The sequence below is a fragment of the Mastigoproctus giganteus genome, chromosome 3 (genome assembly GCF_048544385.1).
Source record: "Mastigoproctus giganteus isolate SK-2022 chromosome 3, ASM4854438v1, whole genome shotgun sequence".
NCBI lineage: Eukaryota > Metazoa > Arthropoda > Arachnida > Uropygi > Thelyphonidae > Mastigoproctus > Mastigoproctus giganteus.
In genome coordinates this window covers 1,941,773-1,962,475 of record NC_143577.1, presented here as the reverse complement: position 1 = coordinate 1,962,475, position 20,703 = coordinate 1,941,773, and the positions used below count along the sequence as shown (strand labels likewise).

The window sequence follows — 20,703 nt, the reverse complement described above, 5'->3', positions numbered from 1 at the left end:
GTTGTGAATTGAGGGAAATATTCATACAGGAAGAGACCAGTCCTGTAAGCTTCAAAGTTTGGAACCAGATAGAATCAGAGGATTTGATTGAAGTATTTAAGGCCATAAAAGGTTAAGGAAACTTAATGGTAGAGACAAATTTTCTTTTCTGAGAATAACCTAAACAATCCAGCACAGACTAAACTGAAGAAAGATGTAGTAGAATGCAAGTACAGCATAACTGATGCCACATGTTTAAATCCAAATTATACATTAATATTTGTAAAATCCCACTGGAGTATAAAAATTATTTACTTGTTTACTTATTCATGATTGTAGACTGCATATCCAATTCCTGTTTGATCATAAAACACAATCAACAAACTTCTGGAACAAGGATGTGCAAGTTACCATTTAGCCTTGTAGAGGCAGAGAGCTTATGTGATTTAGAAATGGATTCAAAAAATATTTGGAAGTAGATAAAATATAAAGATGGTGAGCCAGTTTATTTTATTCTATTATTTTCAATTTTTTATTACCTTATTATTATTATATTTGATGATAATGCCTGAGTTACTGTTGCTATACAAGCTTTTCTTCCCTGCAACATTCTGCCATTTTAATAATAAAAGCTTTTCTTTAAATTTTTTTTTTTTTTAAAGTTTTCTAAATAAAATAAAGCATTGCAAATTTAGATTTATTTACATAATAAGACCACTTTCTACCTGTGAATTAACAGCAAAAATTGCAGCCATTTAATAGATAGATCTTTTGGCCAAACATATCACCAGCTCTTCCCTTTTTTGCAGGTAATCAAACATTATTTCTGCTATGGCTGTTATCTACCTTTCACAGATAAAAGATGCATCTTTCAATCTTTTAATAAAGTAGAGGAAACAAACTTGGAAGTGTTTATGCATCACACAGTCTACACTAGTGTAGACTGTGTAATAAAATATATTAAATATTTTAAAATATTTCCCTTGGCAAAAAATACGTAATCTCATGATCAACAGTTATGAAGGTCTGCATAAATTATGAATTGTTATTTTAATCTTATGTTAGGATATCTCCTTTAAGTATCACCATTTAAAATTATTATCATCACATAAGCTGATCTACAGCTTAATCCTGTTAATCTGTGAAAGTTGGCAATAACTGAAAGGGCTGTACAACAAATGCCAGTGTGATATGCCTGTCATAAAGAGAAGACCAAAAGGCTGCTATAGACACTAACTAATTTTATCATCACCCCCCCCCCCTCTCTCTGTTGCCAACTAACTATTTAAAAGTTTCTGTTGGTTATTGGTAGTCCTAGTATTCTGGAATTCCAAACTGATACTGAAAGGAATTCCAGAATCCTATAATAAATTCCAGGACATTTTGAAATCATATCTAGGAGACAAATAAATTTACAGGTGTTTTCTGGGATCTGTAGCAATCATGAAAGTACAAAAATAAAATTTTAGTATGTAATTTTTGCCTAAGTTATTCTAGTACTAGCAGAATTTAGTATCACCAGAATTCATTATTCAGTTTTAATTAATGAAAACTTTATTGTTCAAATCTATGTATGTTGACATTTCATATGATTATTTATTATAGTGAAGGAGCATAGGAAGTGGCAGACTGTATTACAAGGTGTGTCAAGCTTTTTTAAATAAGTTTTTGAAATTGGGGTTACTATGATATACAAGCCTAATAACCCCAATAGCTAAACACTGTTAAAAGTGCTCAATTACTTAACGTCAAAAATATGTATTAAGAGAAACAAATCACTGCCTCTACTAATTTTGTTTTGATTTTTTTTACTCTATCAGCATAAAAAGCAAAATCTAAACAAATAGGAAGAACAGTTTCCTGCAGAAGCAAGAATTGAATTTCCACCATTAACCAGTTGGCTGGGGAATATTTTTATGCAGGATTTTTATATTCTGTTACTTATCCAGAAGTTATAAGTATATTTGTCATACCTAGTCAACTTATTAAATAAATAATACTATTATCTTACAGTGAATATGATTTCTTCTCTGTTCTTATGCAGGCCACATATATATATGAAAATAAGAATGGGGAAAAAAACTAACTCATACATTACCGGTCATATATATCAGAATATTACTGTGTTCATCAGTCAGAAGTCTTTTGGAACGAGGAGTGGATGGAGGAAGGCGTCCAGTTAGAAGGCGAATGAAGTTTTCAACTGTAACCTGCAATTTGGAGTTAAAAAAAAAATATATATATATATATATATATATTAGTCAATTTAATTTAATGTTTAATGTTATTTAACACTGCACACCTGACAGGTACCTATTATGGTAAACTTTACCAAATATCATTTTATAGTCTTCAGTAAGAACACAATATATACAGGGTTTCTCAAAAATATTGGTACAAACGTTTAGGGGAGGTAGGTAACATCTAAAGGAATGCGAATCGCATAGGAACCCATAACCGGAAATGTCACGGGAAAGTAGTAGCAGAGGCACAAGAAGCAGAAATGACACAAGACAGTAATTAGTGGCAAACATTTATTTGACATAATATTAACAATGGAGTACAAGATGGATGCATTTCATGATGTTACAACAGATGCTCGAAGGTTCCACCACAAGACGCGATGCATGCCTGACAACGACGCAGCATGGATTGGCGGACACGGTTGAACACACTTGGAGTTTCTTTGACAGTAGCAGCAGCGCAGACGAGTCTCGCCACGAGATCCATTTCCGTCTCCACAGGCGATTCATACACGATGGATTTGAGGGTCTCCACAGAAAGAAATCAAGGCTCGATAAATCAGGTGAGCGTGGGGGCCAGGCAACGGGTCCACCACGGCCAATCCATCGATGCCCAAAAAGCCTGTTCAAATGGTCACAAACACACCTTCCATAATGGGCAGGCGCCCCGTCATGTTGAAACCAAATGTTGCATCTCACATTTGCTGGAACATCGCCAAGTAACCCTGGTAGAACTTGTTCAAGAAAGATCCGATATTTAGCGGGATGGTAACATGTATGGGCCGACTAAGCAGTCAGCCCATACGTGTTACCATCCTGCATGAAAAGGTATAGGCCGACTAAGGAGTCACCGACCATACCTGCCCACACATTTATTGCGAAGCAACGTTGTGCCACATGAGGGTGCACACCGTGTGGGTTGTCATGAGCCTACACGTGAGCATTGTGCTGATTGAATAAGCCTTCCTGAGTGAAATAAGCCTCATCCGTGAACAAAACATAGGCTGGAAAATTCAAGTCTTGAACACTTTCTTGGAGAAACCACTGCGCAAAATCCACACGTGCAGGATGATCTTGGGGGAGCAGTAAATGAACCCTTTGGAGATGAAAGGGGTATAAGGAATCGTCATGCCAGACAGAGGCAACGGCACGTGTGCTGGTAGTAGGATTATTCTGGACGGCATTCAACACACTTTCTTCCATGGCGGGAGTTCGCGTCGAACGTGGTCTGCCCGCACTACTCCTGTTACCTCTAAATGACCCATAATCGCACAAATTTTGATGCACACGCGAAAACAAACGGTGGTCCGGTACATGTCTGTCTGGGAAGCGTTCTACATAAATTCGTTGAGCGGCTTGTTCATTGCCCTCTGCTAATCCATACACTAGGTGCATGTCTGCCAGCTCACAGTTTGTATATCGATGCATGCTCTTCATGCGGCGACTACTGCTTGAATGAGTAAACCAGAAATTTTCCCTCTCACGAACTTATGAACAGCGCCGTCTACTGACTTACGGTGACGCTTCTGGTTATGGGTTCCTATGCGATTCACATTCCTTTAGATGTTACCTACCTCCCCTAAACGTTTGTACCAATATTTTTGAGACACCCTGTATATATATAAAATGAAGACAAGATATTAAATAATTGAAGCATTAATATTAGGTAGGTCAGGTTTCATGTTAACTGTATAAGATGACAAACTAAAAGAAACAATAATGAACAGTAATAAGAAATAAGAGATGAAGAGAAATGAAAGTTAATAGAACACAAAAACTAAAATGTTATAAGCATATGAAATAAAAGTAAAATGGTATAAACAATACAGTAATAAATTAGCAATTAGCAATCAATTCAGAGGATTATAGATATCAATAATGATGCAGAATTGAGTATGTGGAGGAGATTAAATTTTAAGGAAGCGTTTACAATTAGGTTTAAGGCAGAATGTAAGAAAAAATATATACATCATTACTGATATAATTAAATAAGATAGATTAACATAGTCAACTTGCTGTAGCCAAGTGGTTAGGCATGCGGGTGGGTGCATAAGTACATTTCTTTAAGTGACTGTGGTTTGAGTCCATGTGACTGCTAAACACAGTCACGTTTCTTATATTCTCTTTCTAACTTGCTGAAAACATCTGACTATGTAGTCATCCTGGAATATAAACAGAATATCTATTTTATTACTCATTCTACTGACGCTCACATGCCAAGGCCCTCTAGAATATGGGAATTATAACTCCAGCCTGCCTGGGTATTTATCTTTATTAGCAGAGTTCTGCCTTCTATCCTACTGTTTTGCAGATTATGCCATAAGCTTCGCCTCATTTTACCTATACTTGTTTTGCTATCCTCTACACTACATTTACTTAAAATATATAATTACAACCTTATTCCCACGTACATACACTTCCTTTATTCCAACATACATTATTATCAATCAAAAATACATTAATAAGCATTACATTTACTAACAAAGTACTGGACTAGACTCCATAACACTGTTATTTCTAACTCATAGCATACTGCTAGCCAACTTGCTAGTTACTATATTTACAAATATAGAATCCCATCCCAGCTCCATACTAGAAAGATGGCCCTGGCCCTAGTGTTCCTAGGCTCACCTCACTTACAGATGAAAGGAGACCCCTTATTACAATCAAGCTGGTCACTGGATTTATAACATCTCCCTCCTTTTTGGGATCACTGTGGCTGGAGGGTTCTGCTTCCTAACATAGAGCAACCATCACAATCTGCCCTCTCCAGCCCTGCCTGCATTTTCAGACAACTTCAACCCTCATCAGATGCTTAAACAAGTACAGGGCTAACCAGACAAATTTCCTACGAGCTAACTTTACAGGAAACACATCAACTAGCTTGCAGATCCCCCATGCCTCTCAATCATGCATCGAAAACAGTTCCACACTGGCTGCACAGACCACATTATGATAGCTGCCAATCAGGACTTGGATGTCACCAGGTCCTGATTAGAAATGGTGGTGACATTCCAATGTGACATCCTTCATTTGATGGTGACATCCCAACTAGCCTTGCCTGCCCTCAGTCAGGGCTGCGAATTTCTCACAATGAGCATTCACCACAACTGGTCTCCTCCATTGTTCAAACTTCATACTTTTTCGTGAGGCATTACTGACACCAATAACACCAGACACCACTCTGGAAATTGTTTATATATGCCCAAAAAGACCGTAAACTATCAATTCTGGCAACACAGTCCACTCAACCTCAGAGTACACTGGATCATGACAATGAGATTTCCTTAGCTGTTCCTCCCCTTTCTCTAAACTGAGTGGACAACTTTATGTATCCTTTTCCCTTCTTACTGTGTATACAGGGTGTTTCAGTTAAACGTTTCAGAACTTCTAAGAGGGGTAGGGTACATCCTGACAACTCGAAATCATATAGCAATGTGGGGTCGGAAATGCTTTCCTGAAGCGGTGTTGTACACAGAAGCACCATAAAGAAAAGAGACCGTAAGTGAGAAATCGTTTTAATAATACATGAAAAGAAGCAAAAGGTACATGGATTAAAGTAAGTGTTCGAAGTTTCTTCCACGGGCTACAATGCACGCCTCACATCTCCGACGCATGGACATCCGAACATTCTGGAATACTCCAGGCGAATTTCTTGAACAAGAACGCCAAGTTAGTAGGATGGATGATTACACGAACGCAGAGTTAGCCGATATGCATTTGGCGTACGGGGCTGCAAATTGTAGTGGGCCAGCCGCACAGCGTTTATACGCGGAACGATATCCGACGAGGCGTATTCCCAGTCATAATTTCTTTGCAAGACTGCACCAGAGGTTAGCTGAGAGAGGTTCATTTGAAAGAGCTGACAGGGACAGGGTAAGAACAGCACGGACTCCAGCCGTCGAACAGAATGTGCTGCAGCATGTACAGGGGAATCCAAGAACGAGTACACGAAGTCTAGCAAATGCAGTCGGGGTTTCCCATTGCAGCGTCTGGAGGATTCTCCGAGAACAAGACATGCATCCGTTTCACGTGCAGCGTGTCCAGACACAGTAACCGGAGGATTATGCACCTCGTATTGCTTTCACACAGTGGTACCTTGGAAAATGTGTTCCAAATCCCCTTTTTCCTGCTGAAGTGTTGTTTTCCGATGAGGCATCCTTCACAAGGGAAGGAATTTTCAACACGCATAACGACCATATCTGGGCGGTCGAGAACCCGCATGCAATACGACGTCGTGCAGCACAGATTCGATTTTCGGTCAATGTATGGGCCGGTATTATGGGAGATCACCTCATCGGACCTTACCTGTTACCGTGTCGTCTAACCGGACCTATCTACTTGATCTTTCTGCAGCAAGTATTGCCACAACTTTTGAGAGATGAACAGATTTCTGCATCGACGCAACAGACAATGTGGTTCCAACACGATGGAGCCCCTGCCCATTATAGCGGAGATGTTCGTAACTACCTGGATGTCACATTTGGTCAACAGTGGATCGGACGTGGTGGTCCCGTGCGTTGGCCTGCTCGGTCACCCGACCTATCATGTCTTGATTTTTATTTCTGGGGTCATATGAAATCGCTAGTTTATGACACCCCTGTTGACAATGCTGAGGAGCTGGTTGCAAGAATCGCAGTAGCTGCCAAAGAAATTCGAAATTCGCCTGGAGTATTCCAGAATGTTCGGATGTCCATGCGTTGGAGATGTGAGGCGTGCATTGTAGCCCGTGGAAGAAACTTCGAACACTTACTTTAATCCATGTACCTTTTGCTTCTTTTCATGTATTATTAAAACGATTTCTCACTTACGGTCTCTTTTCTTTATGGTGCTTCTGTGTACAACACCGCTTCAGGAAAGCATTTCCGACCCCACATTGCTATATGATTTCGAGTTGTCAGGATGTACCCTACCCCTCTTAGAAGTTCTGAAACGTTTAACTGAAACACCCTGTATATCAATTTAATTTGTTAATCCAACTCATTTCTGAATTTAAACATTTTGTCTATGTTAACCTTACTTTTTAGCATGTCCTGTTTAGTCTATAATATCTTTGTTACTTCAGAAAAATCCAAGTAATATCCTTATTTGGAAAATTCAAGGTGTGCAGCCATGAAGGGCTTTGCATTGAAGAACAGTTTGCAATAAAGATATTCTCTCTCTATTCATTTAGGCACCTTTTAGTGGTGAGGTTTTAAATAATATGTTTGACCCAGACAGAACCATAGTTCTGATCCCCTGTTGAAATTGACTGTTAATCTATCCCATTTAATTTGTATCAATACCGATGTATATATATTTCTTCATACATTCTTCACTAAACCTTATTGTAAGAGTAAACACTCTTAAAATTTCATCCACTCTCTGCATACTCAATTCTGCATCATTATTGAAATTTATAATATTCTGCATTTACTTCTAAATTATTTTTTTTGGTTTATTACTGTACTGTACTTTTTATAGCATTTTACTTTTATTTCATATGTTTATAACATTTTAGTTTTTCACCTTATATTAACTTTCACATTTTATTCTCTCTTATTTCTTCTTACTATTCTTTATTATTTCTTTTAGCTTGGCATCTTATACAATTAACATGGCACCTACCTAACTTTACATTAATGCTTCAATTATTTAATAACTGTCGTCACATTTTCGTTTATATCTGCTTTGCACTTGAAGATGAAATTCTATAACCTATTTTATTACATACTGGACGGACGGACGCATGTACGCACGCATGTGTGTGTGTGTGTGTGTGTGCTTTCATATATATACCCTCCTGATATGCTTTCATCAATGTCACTGATTAATATAGAAAACAACAATGGGCCCAATACCGAACTGTAGAGAACTCTACTAATAACATCAAATCATGAAGAGCTGTGCTCATTCATTACCACTCTCTGTGTCTTCTCCCACTCAACCATTTCCCTATCCACAGCAGCAACTTGCCCCAATACCACAGTGCTCCAATTTGTACAGCAGTTCATTATGTACAACTACATCAAAAGCTTTCCTGAAATCGAAGTATATGACGTCAAAATTATTCTTTGCATCCAGTTCCTTTGTGACCACATTGTAGTATCCAATCAAATTGGTCAGACAAGATTTCCCCTTAACAAAACCATGCTGTGTCTGAAGTATAGTTGCAGCCTTGTCTAGATGATCCTGCATTACTTACCAGTGACTCCATTAGTTTCCGTGGAATTAGATCACCTCAGTGCCTAGTCTCCAGATGATGCAATCTGCTGAACTGAAGCCTGTCTTGGTAAGATAACCCTTCTGTTCTCTTCCTAATATCACTGCCCTTCTCTGGACCCGTTGCAGCAGAACTCTTAAAGTGAGACTCCCAGACCTATATGCAGTACTCAAGATGTGACCTAACCATTTCTTTGTACAATGTGATAATCACCTCCTTATTCCTGCTAGCAAAGTTCCTGTAAATCACTGACAAAATCCCATCAGCTGTCCTGGCAGTCTGTCTGCATTACTCAGAGAATTTCATATCTGACTGCACAATTATCCCCAAGTCATTTTACACTACACTAAGTACCACATAGTTTGTATGTAAATCTGAGATTAACCTACAGTGCATATGGGTAGTTGAAGTTTAATATTTGTCAATATTAAACTTCGACTTCCACTTCTCAGCCAATCTGCCTAACTTTTCTAGACTTTGTTGCAGTAGTTCACTCTGGTTACTGTCATTAACAACTCTCTCAACCTTTGTATCATCTGCAAACTTAGACATTAAGCCTAATACACTTTCATCAATATTAATAAATATAGAAAACAACAATGGGCCCAGCACTGAACCCTGGGGAGCTCCACTAAAAACATTAGTCCAAGGAAGAATAGTGTCCATTAGTAACCATTCATTGTCTTCTCCTACTCAACTATCCCTTTCTCTTGTCCTTAATGCCAAACTGCTCCACTTTTACGTACAACAATATTAAAAGTTTTCCTGAAATCCAAGTATATATGACCTTTTAATAATAAAAAATAATTCAACATTCAGAAATATAGTAAAAGATGAGAAATAAATCAGAAATAAGTGGGAATAAATGAATTTTCTGACATTTTAAAACAATTAATTTATTAATAAGTACACAACCCCAGGGTCTCACATCTGGTGAGTATGAGCTTGACACACCCAGGGTCCTGAGCTGGATATCATCATTCTCTCTCTCTCTCTCTCTCTCTCTCTCTCTCTCTCTCTCTCTCTCTCTCTCTCAGGAACTCAGAAATTTTTTTCTTTGTCTGGTGCTGTAAAAGCCTCAAGCTTCCTTGCACCATATGGCTAATAATAATAATAATAAATGTAAAAATTATTTTTTCCATCCAGTTCCTTTGCTACTGCATCATAGTATCCAATCAGATTTGTCAAACAAGAAGTCCTGAAGTAATCCAGGACAAGATGGTCTTGGATTGTCTCTTTAACCAGTGATTCCATTATATTCACAAGAACAGAAGTTAAGCTAATAGGTCTATAATTACTCATGTTACCTTTTGAACCCCCTCTGTTAACTGGGAATACCTTTGCACATCTCCAGTCCATAGGGTCTGGACTGGAGATGTGCAAATTACTGAGTCTAAAAATGCTGTCACAACTATGGCTAAGGATTTGCTTACCTCCTTTGCTGCCTCTCTTAATATAATTGGATAGATTGCATCCACCCGAGATGACTTTTGTTTTTTTATGTTTTATTTTGAAATTCATCCAATTCTCTTCCACTGGCCTCCAGTTATCAAAAGAGAATTTAGCTCCCAGTCAAAATCTGTTGAACTTCTGGCATTCTCTTCCCTAAAGAACTCTCCTGAATGCAGGTGCAAAATACCTATTTAGGTTGTCAGCAACCTTAGCAGGATCATCAACTGGACTAGTATGATTCAACCTTCCTTCTACTGTTAATACAAGTAAGGAAGTCTTTGCTGCTTTTCTTGGTAATTTTTGTCAGAAGTTTCTCGTAATCTGCCTTTGCTTGCCTAACTTACTTTGTGAATTGATTACAGGCTAGTGTATATCTACATAGACTTCTGTATCATCTGATAATTTATATGCATCCCATGCATTTTCTTCTCTGCCAAAATTCTCATCGGTTCATCTGACATCCATTTAGTTCTAAGCCGAAAATGGTGTTTCTCAGTTGGTACGAAAAGACTAGAAGCGTCTATGATTACTTCCCTGAATGCTTACCATTTAGAATTTGTTGCTGTTGGTAACATCATTGGATTGTCCCATTGTATAGAATTTACAAACTGTCTGAGACCACTGTATTCACTCTTACAAAAGCCCTTCTCTTTGCCCTTGACAATAGTTATGTCTTTATGTAAATTGCACAACAGTATACTGTATGTGAGTTTGCTAAATATAGAATACATAACATACATTTGTATTATGTATGTACAGAATACATGCATAATACAAATTATCCCTGAATACTTAGGCTGTGCATACTTTCAAAAAGCTGGAATTTTCAGCAAAATCCAAACATGTTCTGGGTAATGAGGACGCTGTATTTATGAGGTTCTAATGTATTTAGTTGCTGGGCATTGACTGTACTGTGCCGGAGAGTCACCCCTGCAGACATGTTCGAATAAACTTAATTAAATTAATCATAGTTAAAAGTGTTCTTCATTCTTTAGTTATATACTGTTATCTTTATATCAGTGCTACTTAATGTCTTGCCAGTTGAATTTATTTTATTTAATTTAATTTATTGTTTGTGCATGTCAATAAGTCACTGTTAACGGAAGAGATTAACCACAGATTTAATCAAATATATTTTTCTAGCTCTATCCACACTGGGCATTTTCTGTCTCTCCTCACTCTCAGTTATTTCAGAGAACGACATCAAAGTGATCACTGGCTCACACAAGCACTGCATAACCAGACACATAGTTGTAATTTGCAAGAGCAGCTTGCACTAACTTATAAAGTTTATTGAATAATTAAAAGAGAGAACTGTCACTTTTTTTGCATGAATTCTTAAAGACAAATGAAATTGTTGACACAAGTGCCAGGATGTTTTCTTAATATTTACAGATTGTAAAGTAATGATTTTTTTTTTTTGTAAAATATGCTGAAATTAAAGAATTTCAGACTGTAAACAGAACAGATTGTATTAAACAGATTGTAAACGTGGGCCTAACATTAATGCTATGTTTGTGGTATTATATTTGAATTCTGTTTTTTATTGATATGTACATAAGCATCTTATAAATTTTTGAGCACCATCCCCAATCTATATTTATAGGTTTTCCTATGTTCGTTCTTATTAGTCAGGATGGTGTTAGAATTCAGAATAACATTTTAAATTATGCCATCTTGCCTTTTTCTTGGAAAAAAACTATCAGTGGCCAGCATAGAGAGGCATATATTACTCTTATATTTCAAAACTTCAATACACAAAATTTATGTGGAACAAAGTGCTTTACTAACTTATTGCATCTGAAACCATAGAATTATTATTATAAATTGGTAAAAGTGGGTGTTGCTTACCTCATAACCTCTATAATCAACTTCTACATCATCTCCATATACATTAATATGATGATGAGCATTATTATAAATGGTTGCAGCACGAGGATTGCGTGCATTACATGCCATATCATCAGCTAACATTAAGATAATCTGGCTAGAAAGTAAATAGAATCAATAAATGAAGATAGCACCATAAATTTGAAATAACTTTACAATTGTCATGCTTCAATATTACAAAAAAAGGGGGGCATTAGGAACTGACAGGATTTAATTAGAAATATTAAAAGCAGCAGGACAGATTGGCAAATCTCCATCAATTAGAATATGTACATTTCTGGAATCTGCAGGGATTTCACCTTCAGATGAAGTCCCAGCAGATTTTTTGAAAATCTATTCACTCTGGGTGGACAAATTTTCAAAAAAATTTTATTTTTGTTTTTTTAAAGCAATCTGTTAAGCCTTCCTAAATTTTGTTAAAATCAGACTAGTAGAAATCCAGCAATTACTGTTTAATTTTTTTTTTAACATATCACACAGGCTATCCATATACTACATACTTAGTATATTATGTTTGTGAAGGAATGAATGGGTAACGTGGCAGATGTGCAGAAACAAAATGTTCTCCATTCACACATAAGTCATTGCTTTTTGCTATTTTCTTTTCCTTTTTTTAAATCATGAATTTTTATAATATTTGCTAGATGTAATACACTGTATATATTAAGTAACTTGTTTCTTTTGAAGGTAGCATAAAATAGAGGACATGTACCTAAATTAGAGAATGATAGTTGTAGACTGGATGTAAAAAAAAAAAATCGTTTTCAGCCTTCCAAAAGAACACAAATTTTCTGGATGGCTTTTACAGGTGATTGGATGAAGTCAGGTGACTTGTTCCTGTTTTTAAGGTTGATGTAAGTCTAGCTTTGATGTATTAACTTTCCTTTATAATACTAATGTTACTTAAAAAAAAAAAAGAAATTATAATGAGACCACATATAGACTTCCAGAAAAAGCCTGGGAGGCATGGGCACATTGCAGTGCTAATCAGTAATCCCATTCAGAGGCCTGAAATCAAAGGGGTCTCAAAAGTTATAGACATTAATAAGGACACTAAGTGATGTGTGGATAGTAAAACATTTTGTTCTGACTGGTGGGAATATTTTGTTCTAGCATATTTTGACCAATGGGTACAGAATACACCAGACAACCAATATCACTAAAGATTTCTAAATAACATACTCATAACTTAATAAATACAAAAAATAAAAAAAATAAATAAATAAAAATAAGAATTAAATTAATTTTTTCAATTAAAAAGTAAAAACTTCTAATACATCAAATGACATTTAAAGTTTTTTTTTTCAGTAACTCCATATCAAATACACAAATCAGAACCTAAATTACTCTAGTACAATATATGAATTGAGAGGACTGAAACATTTGTTGATGTTGGACTTGAATTTCTGTAGATAATTTTTAGAAAACAGTAACAGTAATAGCCATATAATGAAAGGATGCCACAGGCTTTTGCTGCACCGGCAAAAAAAAGAAGTAGATAAAGAAAATGCAAATGAAAATGCTTTCCTCCTCACACAGGTAACAACTATTCAGTTGACCTTTGGATTTATTCAAACTGTCAACAGTTTGAATAATCAATTTCCTGTGAGGGCAACTTATTCCAGCAATCAATGACTCGCTGGCTAAAAGAAAACTTTCTACAATCTAATCTAAACCTCAATCCCTGTAATTTGAATTTATGATCCCTAGTTCTGGAATTCTTTATAACAGTGAGAATTCCGCCTTCATTCATTTTACTAACCCCTCTCAGAGCATTATAAACCTCAATCAAGTTACCTCTGAGGTGCCCAATTACAAAGCTCTGTAGCCCAAGTAATCGGAATCTTTCCTCGTGTGGTCGTCCTTCTGCCAATCTCACCATTCGAGTTGACCGTCTTTGGAACCTTTTAAGAAATTAAATGTCTTTTTCAGATTAAGTCTCCATATTTGAACACAGTATTCCAAATGTGGTCTTACAATTGCCTTATACAATGGGATTATGAACTCTCTGTCTCTACAGGAAAACATTCGATAAATCATCAATAGGACACCATGGGCTTTCCTAGCTGCCTGTTTACACTGTTCAGAAAACTTCATATCCACCCATATTGTAACTTCCAGATCCCTTTCCTCCTCCTCCACTGTTTTTAATTCAAACTCACCAAATGTATAATTTATTTCTGCGCTGCTACTCTCCAAGTGAAAGACATTTAGCAGCATTAAAACATAGCTGCCACTTCTCTGATGTTCTTTGAAGTCTGTTCAAATCATCTTGAAAATATATAAGAACAAAGGTTGCTCTAAACAATACAAGTAAAAAGTGCAAATGAAGAAGGAAAGTTAGTCAGGCAGTATGAAGTTAAACTATTAATGGTGTTGACTAGCTGAAGCAAGTGTTGGAATTGGTTTGGAAGAAAGTGACAAAAACTGCATTTGCCAAATTAGAAGAATAAGACCCATGGAAATATTTATAGAAAAGGCATACAGCAAAAACTGAAATTTATGCAGTAGAGAATGGAGAAAATTTGTAAAGAGTCATTGATTAACATGAAAGTGGATACAGCCTAGGAGTTTAAGAGAGGTTCAGGAATTCCCCCCCACCAGATGTAGGAACTAATAAAACTATCTCACAAGTATTTCATTAGATAGTTTTGTAATTTCTATTGACTTAACAGCTGTTTAGAAAAATATTAACAGCAAGAATGAAATCAAAAACTTAGTTTTCTGATGCAAAAGAAACTATGCACTAGGTAGTAGATGACTCTCATCAACCGGTGTAATACCACCACTTTCCTTATTGTAGGCTTGAAGTGGTGGAACCCATGTTCAGTCTCCAGAGCTAAGTTCCGGTCACCCCTTCCCCATCTCTTCCATCATGCAGTATGACTAATGACTTTTGAGGTTATGATGGACATCATGGCAAGATCCAATCTTCCTTACATTTCGAGGGTACAGCTCTAAAACAGTGTTCGCAGACCGGCCACTAGTTAGTACACAGGACCGAACCTATTGGTAACGCTTTAGGAGGCTTCCGGATCAGCTAGTGTATGTATAATCTTGCTACCTCTACTCTGCCAGATAGTGACTGGAGGGAGTCCGAGTAGTGTATATGCAGGGGGCATTGTCGAGGCCACGTTATGTCAAGGATCTGGGTATATTCTTACCGTGTGTACGCCATATCAAAAAATTTCATTACTTCATACAGCAAGGCCCCCCACTTTTTTTTACTATTGAATACACCATGAATTGTCAACCTAATAGAGTAAACTTATCTGCGAAAAGATCTAAACCTCCCAAACACTTCCTAGTTCATTTCACAAATATACGTGGTCTCAATGCTAATCTCAACGATGTCCATTTCCACTTGCAGTCTGCCAAACCCCATGTACTTTTTCTGACAGAATCTAAGTTATCAGTTGATTCAACTACTGCTCACCTAAGTTGCCCAAATTATTCGCTGTATGATTTCTTTCGCCTCAAAGGTGGTACTTGTGCATATGTCTGTTCCGATATTCCCTGTCAGAGACTTGGTAATTTGGAATCTCCTCCTTTCGATCTTCTCTGGCTTAAAATCTCTCTACCTCATTGTGTCAAATTCATCTGTTGTCTCTACCGCTCTCCCAACTCCACTAATCACTTGGAGTTCTCTGACTTCCTCTCTTTGCAACTTGGCTTTCTCCAGTCCAACTTTCCTAACAGTGAGGTAATTTTCCTTGGTGATTTTAATGTTCACAATTCCAGCTGGCTTCCATTTTCTAGTTACACCAAGTCAACTAGTCGAGATGCTGAGACTTTTGCAATTACTAATAACCTTGCATAGATTGTTCATTTACCAACAGAATACCAGACGATCCTAACCATACAGCCAACACGCTTGATCTTTTTCTCACAAACAACCAGTACACGGTCAAAGTGATTGGTCCTTTAGGCACCTCAGTTCACAACTTGGTGATTGTATCTTCTCCAATGGACCCTTTATCTCATGGCTATTCACAACCTTGTGTTGCTTGGCATTACAAGAATGCAAAATGGGATGACCTGCAAGATTTCTTTTCTTCTTTTCCTTGGTCGGAGTACTGTTTCAAAACTTCTGATGGCAATGTTTGCTCAGATCATATCAGTAAAATTCTGTTCGGGAGAAGAATGTTGCATATCGTAATTGGCTTGTTTCCAATTCTTCAGTTACATTTTCTGCCTACACTAAAGCTCACAACAATTGTAAAGCAGTTATTAATCAGTCCAAACTAGATTTCGAACAGGATAAGAGTAGAAAACTTGCTTCTTGCCATAATGGTAGCCGAGCATTCTGGTCTTTTGCCAAAGCTATTGGCAGAAACGTTTGCCCATCTCTGCTCCCACCTTTGTCAAAATCAGATGGTTCTGTTGTCACTTTGGCCAAGGATAAAGCTGACCTGCTAACATCCCATTTTTCTTTGAACTCATGTATTAAAGATCTTGTTAAAAACCTCCCACCATTCCCAACATGCTCCATTCAATGCTTCCTGTGGTCTTCGGTCAAAAGGATATCAGAAGGATTTTGACAAATCTTGATGCTAAGAAAGCTCCAGGTCCTGATGGTATTTCTCCACTTGTTCTCAAAACCTGTGCTCCTGAACTTACTCCTATTCTTTGCCGCCTTTTTTCACTTTCTTATTCCAAAGGTGATTTCCCTTCTGGTTGGAAATTTGCTCATATCCAGCCAGTTCCTAAAATGGGTGACAAATCCTCCCTCCCATCCAATTATTGTCCCATTGCAATTACTTCTACTCTTTCTAAGTAATAGAGAAATCAATTAATCGCCAACTCTTAAACTACCTAGAAACCTTCCATTTGATCAATGATTGCCAGTATGAATTCTGTCAGTGTCAATCCACTGGTGATATTGTAGCTTATGTTGCCCATTTATGGACAAATTCAATGGAAAAGTTCGGTGAAACACAAGCAGTTGCTCTTGACATCTCAAAGGGTTTCGATTGTGTTTGGCATAAATGTCTTCTAAACAAGCTTCCATCTTATGGTTTGCCAACTGTTTTTTGTAATTGGTTATCCAGTTTTCTCTCTGATCACTCACTGAGGGTGATGGTAGATGGCTCTCTGTCTTCTAACTTCTCCACTAATGCTGGTGTCCCCCAAGGTTCAGTTCTTTCCTTCACTCATTTTCCCCTTGTATATTAATGACCTTCTTCTATTGACTGCAAATTCTGTCCATAGTTTTGCCGATAATAGCACATTGCATTCCACTTTCCATCTTGAGAAAACTTACCCTGCTCAATCAGCTTCAACTTCTCGAATATCTGCCGATCTTCAGGTAATTCTCCAGTGGGGCAAAGACAACTTAGTTGATTTCAGTCCTTCTAAAACTCAGTCTTGTCTTATATCTCGCAAAATGGATTCTTCTGCTCCTATGTTTATCTTTGGTGACACTCTGATTTCTAAGAAAGTTGATATATCGGTTTTGGGGATTACCCTGACTTCTAATCTTTCTTGGCACAAGCACATTACAAATATTGCTTCCTCTGCATCTAAAAAACTTGGTTTTCTCTTTCGCTCATGGCATTACTTTTCTTCCAAACAGCTGTTCACTCTGTACAAATCACAAATCTGTCCTACCATGGAATAATTTTCCCACATCTGGGGTGGTGCCCGCAAAACCTCTCTCAGGCTTCTAAATTCCATTCAGAAGAGGGCAGTTAGGTTAATCAATGACTCATCTCTAACAGAGTCTCTCCCCTCGCAGTATTATAGATATACTGTTTCTGCTGCATGCCTTTTCTATAGATACTTCCATGGAAGTATCTGTAGAAAAGTGCAATCTCTTTCAAAACCATACGAACACGTGCCGCCACCAGCCAACATCCATTTACTCTACAACTTCAAACTCACAGAACCAACTTTTCATCTTCCTCGTTTATTCATTCAACTGCCGTTTTCTGGAACAACTTTTCTTTATATGTCTTTCCTGAAAATTACAGTCTACAGAAGTTCAAGTCTAATGTCAACAAATAGTAGTAGTAGTAGTAGTGGCATGTGACGCAAGAAAGCAAGTGTATGAGCTTATGCAGAATCAGCCAAAAAAAAAAAAAAAAAAAAATCACACCATTCCCTCCAAATGCCTGTCCAGTTCCTCCTTAAATTTATTCAACCTATCAACTTCCACAACGACAGATGGAAGTTTGTTCCAGCAATTAACCACCCGCTGGCTAAAGGCAAATTTCCGCACATCTATTCTACATCTGTCCTTACTTAATTTGAATTTATGCCCCCTTAGGTTCGTAATCTGAACAAGTGGAAGGATCCCATCAAAATTCAGCGTGCTCAACCCATTCAAGGCCTTATACACCTCAATCAGATCACCTCGCAGGTGCCTAGTCTCCAGCCACTGCAATTTGCAGAATTTAAGCCTCTCTTGGTAAGAGGATCCCTTCATTCCCCTCACCAATCTTGTTGCCCTTCTCTGTACATGCTCAAGTAAATCTACATCCTTCCTAAAATGAGGCCTCCAGACCTGTACGCAGTACTCAAGGCATGGCCTGACCATTGCCTTATACAGAGGGACAATCACCTCCTTCTCCCTGCTAGCAAAATTCCTATATATCATTGACAAAACCCCATGACCTGCCCTGGCAGCCTGTCTGCATTGCTCAGAAAACTTCATATCTGACTGGACAATTACTCCCAGGTCTTTTTCATTTTCTACCACCTTAAGTGTAGTACCACACAGTTGGTACGTTTCTCTGAGGTTACTTCTACCCATATGCAGTACTTGGTTAAACTTCAATAACACTAAGAAGTGGCAACTGAAGTTTAACAAGGTTAAACTTCCGTTGCCACTTCTTAGCCCATCTGCCCAAATTTTCTAGATCCTGTTGCAGTAGCACTCTGCCATTACTGTCATTAACAACCCTGCCAACTTTTGTATCATCTGCAAACTTCGACATTAAGCCTGATATACCTTCATCAATATCATTGATAAATATACAAAACAACAGTGGACCCAACACCGAACCCTGTGGGACTCCACTAATAACATTAGTCCACGAAGAGCAGCACCCATTGATTACCACCCTCTGTCTTCTCCCACTTAACCATCCTTTTATCCATTGTAGCAACTTACCCTTAATACCATTATGCTCCAATTTGTACAATAGTCTTCCATGCACAACAGTGTCAAAAGCTTTCCTGAAATCCAAATATATGATATCAAAATTATTTTTTGCATCCAGTTCCTTTGTAACCACATCATAATATCCTATCAAATTTGTCAGACAAGACTTTCCCTTAACAAACCCATGCTGTGTCTGAATTATTGCTGCAGTCTTGTCTAGATGATCCTGCAATGCATCTTTAACCAGTGACTCCATTATTTTACCCGGAACAGAAGTTAAACTAACTGGTCTGTAATTACTCGTGTCATCCTTCGATCCCCCTTTGTGAATTGGGGATACATTTGCACATCTCCTGTCCGTGGGAACCTCCCCTGAGTCCAATGATGCTCTCATAATTATGGCTAAGGGTTTGCTTAGTTGCTTTGCCATCTCCTTTAATATAACTGGATAGATCCCATCCACTCCAGGTGCTTTTCTTATGTTTAACTTCAACAATTTCTCCTCCACTTTGCTCTCAGTTATTACAAAATCATTAAGTATCCTGCTACAATTTGATAACCTTCTGCCATTTTCAAACCTTAATAATTCCTCATGTGTGAATGTAAATGCAAAATATTCATTCAGTTTGTTTGCTATCTGAGCAGGATCATCAAAAGTCGAGCCATTGATGTCAAGTGGACCAATCAGATTCATCCCCTTCCTTTTAGAGTTTATATAAGTAAAGAAATCCTTGCTGTTTTTCTTAGCATCTTTTGCCAAGGATTTCTTGTAATCTGCCTTCGCCTGCCTAACCTCTTTTGTCTTCTCTTGTCTTCACAACCTCCAACCCAAGCATGGTACTAAGTACTATAGGTTCTAATACCTCTCATGTTTGGGGTTTTCATAAAAAAAAACAAAAAACTATATTTGAAATATGCTTATGCTATAATGGTTATAATTGATTAATGAATTCTGAAAACAGTTTTTTGTTGGTTACAATAGCAGTAGTTCCAATTATTCAAAAAAAAAAATAAATTAAAACTACAATATATTCATTGTTAATGAAATGCATAATTATATTATACACACAAAAAATGAAACCTAGTTTTTAATACAAACTAATATATTTTGCTCATGTATTCATTCTTTGCAGTGTGTATGATGCAATCTACAAGGAACATGTTCGTGAATGGAATTAGAGTTCTCATGTTTTGCTTCAGTTCATCCAGAGTATGTAAGTTATTTGCATAGGCCTAATTCTTAGGAGCATCACACCAATAATGTTCAAAAATAAACAATTTCTCCTTGGAAGAAACCCCTGTTACATACCAAACTAATAAATGCTATGCTGCTCCTCAAATAAATACTACCACAATTAAACTGCCTTCTGCCACCAGTATAAATGTATCCCACTCCATAACCAATCAACATATGCTCTGTTGCCTACAGTTCACATCACATTAGCTGCATAATAAGCAGATAACTTTATGAAAATCTTATAAAATAAAATACATCAAAATCTTTATTATTTACCTATCTGGAATTCCCAAACGTTTAACACTGCGATAGATGGAGAGAACATTAGCTACATGGCGATAGTTGAACCAAAATCTTGAAGTGCATACCAGAACAGCCCAATTATTTGTATGCCCACTTTTGAAAGTTTTTTCAAATTTTTCATCTTGAAATAATGCCTACCAAAAAACAAAATATTAAAACATATATCAATTTAACAACAACAACAAAAAAAAAAAAAAACTTTGAAAACAAGATCATTTACATTGTGAAAACACTAGTTATATATTTATTAATATTAAAAATACTGTAGATACTTAAATTGAAAATACCGTAG

At 37.1% G+C, this 20,703-nt stretch overlaps 1 protein-coding gene across 1 annotated transcript in view; it reads right to left on the bottom strand.

Annotated features, from left to right (window-relative positions):
* The window catches only part of LOC150087607 (GPI-anchor transamidase-like), an 85,769-nt gene that overhangs the window by 26,993 nt on the left and 38,073 nt on the right, over window positions 1-20,703 (bottom strand). Inside the window, exons 2-4 of the mRNA XM_090369883.1 lie at window positions 20,385-20,545; window positions 11,728-11,863; window positions 2,078-2,189 (exon numbers count right to left, since the gene is read on the bottom strand). Coding sequence (XP_090226009.1) covers window positions 2,078-2,189; window positions 11,728-11,863; window positions 20,385-20,545 — 409 coding nt within the window. The remainder of the gene's footprint in view (window positions 1-2,077; window positions 2,190-11,727; window positions 11,864-20,384; window positions 20,546-20,703) is intronic.